An 8188-nucleotide genomic window follows, 5' to 3' on the forward strand; every position below is an offset into this window, starting at 1 on the left:
TGGAGATGATTGTGGCAGAGATTCAACTTTAATTAGAAAAGTATTGAGGCCATCTCTAAATATACTGAATATATGAGCCTGCGGAGTCCATGGGAGTCCTTCCGAATGATCCGCCACAAAAAAGGCCATCTAGTCACTACACTATTGCCCCCTATAAACATGCCTCACCACAAAGGCAGAACAACTACGACCATCATTGAATGCTGGACCATTCGTTGAAGATAAGAGTACATCGAACCCATATAAAGTCTTACCATGAGCGGATTGTATCCATTGGGCAAATATTTTGAATCAGGGAGTTTGAGCCCACATCTCCTGTTTGCCTCTAGATCCAGCTGATTACTGTCGCTGAGTTGTCTTCCAATATAATGGTATCAGCTCTCAAGAAGTTACGCGCATGTCTGAGTCTAGCCCAAGCAGCCCTCATCTCCGCCCAAAAATAGAACAAGTGTACGCCCGTTGTAACCAATCTGAAACTTTTTAGGTGATGCCCTTTTCTTGTTGCAAGCGAGACGCTTACAAGGATGAGATATTTTTATTTAGCTAGAGTGCGTCAATGACGAGACAAAGAGGATCCATATTTTTTTGTGACCGTCAACAACGTCTTTGTTTGAACAAAGATTGCTCCAAGCTTGGATGTCTGAATAGTCTTGCATAGGATAGCTCTGACTGGAGATTTTTTTTCCTTGGTCTTGGATTTTTCTCGAGCCAAATTTGCCAGCAAAATGTGGTGATGAGTTGATCCTTGGTCCTTCCAAACGGTGTGCGTATCCTTTTGCATCTTGAGGTTGTCCAAAAAGCTTTCCAACCTTGTAACTTTAGGCACAACTTTAGAGTGAACATGATTCTTATAGTGAACGGGACACTTGATGAATAAATGAGATGCAATTTCTATATTAACTCCACAAAGGGCATCCCGAGCTCACCGCCCAGCAATATGACCTCGACTGTACGTGGTCTGTTAAGCCAACCAAAAAAAAGAACTTTTACTTTTCAGGTACTGCAATTTTCCAAATGAATTTGTAGAATGGACAGAGAGAACACCACTATTATTAAAGAAATTGTAAAAAGATTGAACTAAGAAGATACCGTTCTCGGTTAGCTTTCACAGCGGCACATACTGCTCTTGAAGGTCAATTTAGAGATAGGAGATCCAAAAGATGCTTCAGTTTGGTTTGATTCATATATATATATAGAGAGAGAGAGAGAGGACCTCATCGTTTGATGTTCTGCTTTAAAGCACGCCTGGTTCCTATATGATACCATAGTAGCGCATCTTTTGATAACTTTGACATACAAATTGTCAAAGAGAGATGCTAATAGAATAGAGTGAATCTATGAGTCATGCCAAAAGCGAATGCTATGACCATTTTTCAGCTTAAAGTTGGTGCAATTCTAAAAAGCTCCAAGATCTCTATTGAGGTGCAACTCCCCTTGCTTTTGTGGAATTCATTTCTTGATCCTGACTTAGTCGCCGTTCTCCAAAAGAAAACATACTAATAATAATAAACAAAAAGATTGCAACTAGGCTTAAGTTCACAGAGTAGTCACTCGAACGTTTATTTAACTGATGTCCCGTTTACTTGGAAAAACAATAAGAGAAGAAAGGAAAAAGAACCGACGAAACCTTATGAATAGAACGCTAGGCTCACAGCATCCATTTATACGTAAGTAACACGTTACATGATATGTTATAGGAAAATAAAGGGGAAAAAAGGGAAAGCAACAGAAGGTGACGCACACCATTACTTCACCTCGTTATCATCAAATTATTCAAGCCACCTAGGGTACCTCCTAAGGGAAGCACTCAGAAAAACAAGGAGCGCGCGTACAGCTTCATATAGCAGCAATCACAGTATTTGTAGCCATTTGTCCCTCAAGAGACTTCAGGCATATGCACTGGGGTTGGCAAGCAGGTAGGCTTCCGTAGCCTTCAGTGGCAGCACCAGCCATCCCTTCAACTCTTCCTGCTCCTGCTCACTCAGAGGCTTGTCGTCGAGGGTGTCATACTCTATCTTGGTCTTCACCACGCAACCACCATTGCCCGACACCTCGTATCTGACCTCAAACTTCAGCGACTTGAGCCGCTGCCCGATGAGGCCTCCTTCGATGACACCATACTTCAGCAGGTGGCTCTCATGGTCCACCACTTCCAGATGATCCTTGGCAAAGCTGGCTACCTTGACAGCTGCTTTGTTCAAAGGAATATAATTAGCAGGGTTGATGAATCCAGATACAAATTTGGCACTTTCAAATTCTTGATCTTTCGTTAGTAGATTTCACTCGTCATTGGTTTACGACAAGTGTATAATCTAGCAGTGTTCGAGCCATATGTCATGCACTGATATTGAAGATGGGTCATTATGAATGGTGCAACTAGAATAGTTACAATCCTATGACAAAAGGTGGGAAAATTTGACATATATTGCTTTCAAATAGATTTTAAACCTGGGGTGAAGTTAAATTTCTTTATCGTGCCGGCTCCGCCATTCCCCTCAACAATCTCTCCGCTAACAAAAAAGCCAGGCAAGACCTTGGGTAGCAAGTTGTGGTTGTCACAGGCAAACGCCTTCCATAGCCTCTCAATACCGACTGTGACTTCCTGCTTAAGGGTGACACAGCCAGCAACCATCTTGATACAAGGAGTAGCAGAGGAGAAGGGAGGAAGTGTTGAAGGTTTGATATGAAGGAGGGTTTACAAGCTGCTTTGCTTTGCCTGACTTAAAAGAGTGGGGAAGGCTTTTTATAGATGTGGAGTGATTGGAGTGATAAAGTGCCGGTCCGTTGTGGGCTTCTAGATTAATTGACCATTGAATGCAAATTGGAGAACAAGTGGGACAGTGTGAGTTTAACCTCATCTAGAAGATTGGAAAGATTGGGCGCTGAAGACTTGACCGGAGATCGCACATGGGATAGACTTAAGAAATCGCTACTTAGACTTGTCTATGCATGGCATTCTAACCATTGACCTTACAGGTTCCATGGCTCAGCTGGTTGCCACCCCACCCTTGAGGTCTCTCTCTTAGAGGAGGTTGGTATTCAAAGTAGATGCCATGTTGCTTGAAAAAAGCTTATAGGGTCCTTGTCGACCAACTCTCCTCATTACTCAGTGATCTTTATCCCATATTTCATCATAGAAAATAAACCCTTGGCAAACACAACAATGGTGTGCATGTTAGAAAGAAGAAAAAATATCGGATCTCCAATAATCTATCTTCTGCTCATATATTCCGGGTTTAGATCGGTGGCTTGCTTTTTGGTAAATAGATCATTTGCTTGTTTGTTATTTGTGCCTCAGAGATCGCTGAAATTATTCTCAAAACTTTTCAACTATTTTTGAGCTCAACCATATACTGAGAAGAAATGCAGGCCTGAAGTGGAAGCTAATAAAAGGGAAAAAATTAATGAGCAGCAATTTATTTGGCATTTTCCTAATTGATAATTTACTGGCTAGTTTGTGGATCGGATCGAGCAGTGCACATATGATTGGCAAGAACATGAAGGGATAAGCCATTTATGTACAAATTTAGGTCATCAGCCTCATAACTTATGTACAGAGGCTCATCATCGGATCACAGCCACCAGTATTCCTGCAGTGTAGGGGACAGACAGATGCACTAGTACTAGGGAATTCATGAAAGAGGGTATCTAATATCCAACTACATGATGCGATGCAAGATCTTCTCCTCTCATTCGTATATATCTACTATTCAGAGAAACTATTTTCTTCCACAAACTTTTTTCTTCTTTGCATTTAGTCCAACCTGTTTGAAGGAATCCTTCCTTAGGTTTGAACAAGTGAACTAGTACAATTGCCATACATGCTAGTGTTGAGAAATAGCAAGAGCTAGAACAGTACAAATTGTAGCAGGCTTGACCACGGGACTAAAGGTCTCATCATAATCTATGCCATCTTGTTGACACTACAAGAAAATTGGACATTAGCGACGCTTTTTTTGGCCTTTAGCGACGCTTTTAAGCGTCGGTAAAAACCATCCCGACGCTTTCCCAAGCGTCGGTAAAGCGTCGCCTATGCTACAGTGGGGAAATATTTTCCGACGCTTTCAAAAGCGTCGGAAATTAGCGACGCTTTTTAGCGACGCTTTAAAGCGTCGTTAAATCTGATTTTAACGACACTTTAAAGCGTCGTTAGAATATTATTTTTTTAAAAAAAATTTCTTGATTTTAACGACGCTTTAAAGCGTCGTTATAATATTAATTTTTTTTAAAAAAATTTCGTGATTTTAACGACGCTTTAAAGCGTTGTTAGAATATTATTTTTTTTTAAAAAAAAATTCGTGATTTTTTAGATGGCGGACCTAAATCTAAGCTCCGATCCTTTCCAGTTGGATTAATAGCTTGTGCATTACTTCTCTCCCATATATTGCATGACAAATTATGTAAAAAAATTTTGTTATGCGACAAATGTAATTAGTCGACACAACGGGCACAATGTCCCATATATTGGTTCCTGGGACGAAGACCGATGTGGGGTCCTGGCCCAACACAGTCAAAACAAACACAATGGGCACGCACAACTCAAGTGGTGCTACTGAGAGCCGAGAGATACAAAAGTTCAAACTGACCGGACCCTAGAACATAGATGAAAAGAAAATTTACCCCATGCAGAGATATCAAGAAGAACCAACTAAAAGACAGAGGAAAAGAGATCAGATTAAATTGATGTAAAACTAAACAAGTTCATAAAAAATGATGCAGCAGCTGCCCATACAAAGTCCTGGATTCTTGATACGGAGATGCTATAAGTCCAAGATCAAACATTTAATACCCACATCAGTAAATAAACTCCTAGCTTTAGACACGCCACCAGCTATACCTAGGGCTCATGAAACTCCCCAAGTACAAAAATTGACAACTACAAAGCTTAAAGCATGATCGAAAGTCAGCCCGCTTGAGTCAAGAGCCCTTCAATAGTCATAAGCTTGCCTTGCACTCGCCACAGCAAGTGGTGGAAGCCAAAATGAAAGAAGCTACAAGGGATTAACTATCATCCTCATCATCCTCCTCTTCATCATCATCTTGGTCGCCATCCTCATCATCTTCAGATCCCTTCTGACAAAAAATAGCATAATTGGTCACACATGATTTATTAGTGTGTGCAAATAAGAAGATATTGTATAATACACAGCAATAGCACAGGTCTACAGCAAGCAAAACTCATGTCCATGATTTAATATAGTGCTATACTTGTCTACAGATGATCTCATGGCATTCACTCTTTAATTTACTTGATAGTCATTTGTTAGGTCTCCATGATACCTTATCGAACATCATGATTGCACCGTATTAAAGGCTTAGGAACAGAGGAATGGAACATGAGAATATTCAGGAAGCAAAACACCAGAGATTTCAAAATATATCAAATAAAGACTTCTGAAGCCTCAAAGTGGATAGAATTATTAGGAATCATAGGAGTAAATTTTTTTGGGTTGCCTACTCTGTAATTTAGTCAAATTTCCACGGACATCGAGAAAGTCAATTCAAGCCATTGCCAATCACTATTTCTGTAAAAAAGTGCAAAAACATCTAAACAAAATAACAAATAAATAAAATTAACATGTCTAAGAATAAGATTGCATCAGTTGCATAAATTATTAATATTAATATGCAGAAGCACTTCTATGGATCAGTAAATATTCTTTTTTTCAAAGTGGAGAATTTGGAAAAAAAAAAAAGAGAATGGATGATGACTATAATATCAGTCACCACACCAAGTAAAGATGCTAGACTAGAGTAGTATATACATCCTTTTTGGCTGAATTTTTTTATTGAATTTTATAATGAACACAAAAGCTGAGTGGATCTTAAGCAAAAGACAGAGCACAGAACAAATAAAATGGAACTAAAGAATAAATGAGAGCAGAAGTTTGAGAAATCAAAAATCCTACCCATAGTCGCATAGCCAAAAGCAACTAACTGCTTGTTAGTTACATTCCCAGTGCAATGCATATAAATTTAAACTAGCCCATTTAAAATATAACTCATTGTCAGACCTTAGATACAAAGAGTTCTTTTAGTTCTGAAATACAACCTATACAATAATTATTTCTGGTAAAAGATACAATAATTACACATACAGCAGGAAAACTGAAATTCAAAACAATAATTTTTATATCAAAACACTAAATTTTTTATATCAATCTCTCCAAAGAAATCTTAATTTTAAGTCATCATAATACAACAAGAAGTAAAATAATGATGATTTCAAGAATGAGGGCATAAAGCTTCAGCAGACAAGAACACATGCATATACTTGAGAAGAAAAAACTGTAGTGGAAAATTAGCAACCATTATTTAAAGGTTCCTTTTTAACAATATGATTTATGTAGATATGAGTCAAACACAATGTTTGTTTTAGACGCCCGCACAACATTAAGCTAAAATAAACAGTTTATATCCATATGGATACAGAAAAATAGCAGCACAACTAATGAGGATTGCAGATACAGTGCATAAAATCATAGAAAAGCAAATAGTTTGACTACAAAAGAAATTGGAGCAAAATAGACAAGCAATGGGAGGCCAATATTCATAATAGGTACCCCTTTGACTAAGTCAACAGCAGCAGCAGCATCAGAAACTGGCTAGCTTCGTTTAAAACTCAAACAAGTGAGACATTTACCTCTTCATCATCTTCATCCCCATCAAAATCCTCCTCATCAGCCTCCTGCATCATCAGATTATTGAAAAGTGCAGAAGAGTCTTAGGTGAACTCAGAAATGATGTTCGGTGAGAAGAAATATCAATATTTGACAAAAGAAAGAGTAATGGATGGAAGGGAGAACACTTGCATTATTAAAATATTTCAAAGGGTTGGGCCATAAATCTTCCTTGATAATCTCTGCCACCTGCATCAGTTTGTTGTAGAGGAAACATAAGCAGACAGAAAATGTATAGGAAAAGAAGCTCGAGGTTTGAACTAATTCAAAAACTGAAAACAGGAATCTGCATACAAGATAGCAGACTTCATAAAATAGGAAGATTAAAAAAACAAGACAAACATCAAGACCAGGTTATCATATAATTTTTTTTATGATAACAGAAGCATAAAAAGAAAAATTGATTTGAAAGATTTGGAATAGTCCAAACTCCAAAACAATCAGTCTTTCCAATGTTACTATGAATTATTACCTCATCTGTTACTCCATCTGAGAAATTTTTCAGTTCAGTTTCACCAAACCAACTAAAGAAACTGCATTAAAAAATCAAAACAAAGAATGAGAAAACAAGTCAGGCATCCAAGTATCATGCAACATATAATGATACAAAACCATGTTCAACAAATATTACTGTTAGACTTGTGTTCAGTATCTTTCTATGAATAGAACATGAATGTGGTAGAGATGAGAACAATGGAATACATGTGTCCTAATTAGGTTGTAGCCTAATTATAAAGTTACTAAAAAGAGAGAGATTACAAACCGCAGTTAACCAAAAGTCTGGAATGGATTGGATGATTTCATTCCGTTTAATGTAGACAGGTCTGCGAACCTCGTTATATTTCTGTTCCACCTCCAAAACTTTATCACTTGCTTCCTCATTAATCTACAAACATAAATGAGATTAGCAAATCGCAGACACAGGCAAGAGGCATACAGCTTTAGGAAGTGAAACTTGCCATACTCGTAAACAAGTGAGCCAAATCCATTGAGGTTCAATGAGAATAGCAGCACACTCAAGTAACAAAACCAACAAGCAATTCAACCATTTATGCAGCTAACACTTCTTACTTACCACACCTAAGAACATAGTAAATCTATAATCAATGAATGTATATCCAGTAAGATAAACTGTGGAAATCTACAAGTATAGATTGCGATGCTTGCAGTACATGCAATTTCATCAAAGTTTACATATGTGCTGGAGCTTCTGCGCCATTCCGGCTCGCTCGATCAGGACGAGCGAGGGTTCGGTGAGAGGGAAAGAGAGCAGAGAAGGGTTTCCCCTGTTTCTATCCCTCCACCCTCCCACATTAAAGAGCAGTGTAGAACCTGAAGCGTCTTCATGAGAATTTTAGAAGAAATCAGATGTAAAGAATTTTAGAAGAAATCAGATGTAAAGAATTTCTTCTAAAATTCAAAAGGAACAGGGAATTCCCCAGTTATCTTATCTAAACCCTACCTCCAAGAAAAGATGTTAACCACAAAACAGGTTGCAATCTTGATTC

General features: G+C 38.2%; 2 protein-coding genes across 2 annotated transcripts; both read right to left on the reverse strand.

Moving 5' to 3' along the window:
* Positions 1 to 1623: 1623 nt before the first annotated feature.
* On the reverse strand, positions 1624 to 2730 carry LOC103719758 (pathogenesis-related protein 1-like). Its single transcript, XM_008809147.3, has 2 exons — positions 2449 to 2730; positions 1624 to 2188 (listed from the first exon to the last, which is right to left on the reverse strand). Exons 1-2 carry the CDS (start codon positions 2630 to 2632, stop codon positions 1887 to 1889), a joined length of 486 nt encoding a protein of 161 aa, XP_008807369.1. The 5' UTR covers positions 2633 to 2730; the 3' UTR covers positions 1624 to 1886.
* Positions 2731 to 4670: 1940 nt separating this feature from the next.
* On the reverse strand, positions 4671 to 7899 carry LOC120108822 (NAP1-related protein 2-like). Its single transcript, XM_039122549.1, has 8 exons — positions 7875 to 7899; positions 7756 to 7760; positions 7444 to 7566; positions 7320 to 7336; positions 7153 to 7213; positions 6813 to 6869; positions 6644 to 6688; positions 4671 to 5073 (listed from the first exon to the last, which is right to left on the reverse strand). Exons 1-8 carry the CDS (start codon positions 7897 to 7899, stop codon positions 5002 to 5004), a joined length of 405 nt encoding a protein of 134 aa, XP_038978477.1. The 3' UTR covers positions 4671 to 5001.
* Positions 7900 to 8188: the final 289 nt, after the last annotated feature.

The sequence above is a fragment of the Phoenix dactylifera genome, unplaced genomic scaffold, assembly GCF_009389715.1.
Source record: "Phoenix dactylifera cultivar Barhee BC4 unplaced genomic scaffold, palm_55x_up_171113_PBpolish2nd_filt_p 001570F, whole genome shotgun sequence".
Lineage (NCBI taxonomy): Eukaryota > Viridiplantae > Streptophyta > Magnoliopsida > Arecales > Arecaceae > Phoenix > Phoenix dactylifera.

What these genes read in the sequence shown, in the direction of transcription:
- LOC103719758 (XM_008809147.3), bottom strand. Translation starts at nt 2,632, where the DNA reads ATGGTTGCTGGCTGTGTCACCCTTAAGCAGGAAGTCACAGTCGGTATT. An exon ending in GAAATTTAACTTCACCCCAG is followed by an intron (nt 2,189 to 2,448) that starts GTTTAAAATCTA and finishes TGAACAAAGCAG; the next exon opens with CTGTCAAGGTAGCCAGCTTT.
- LOC120108822 (XM_039122549.1), bottom strand. Translation starts at nt 7,899, where the DNA reads ATGGCGCAGAAGCTCCAGCACATAT. An exon ending in CAGATGGAGTAACAGATGAG is followed by an intron (nt 6,870 to 7,152) that starts GTAATAATTCAT and finishes AAACTGATGCAG; the next exon opens with GTGGCAGAGATTATCAAGGA. An exon ending in GGGATGAAGATGATGAAGAG is followed by an intron (nt 5,074 to 6,643) that starts GTAAATGTCTCA and finishes ATTTTTTGTCAG; the next exon opens with AAGGGATCTGAAGATGATGA.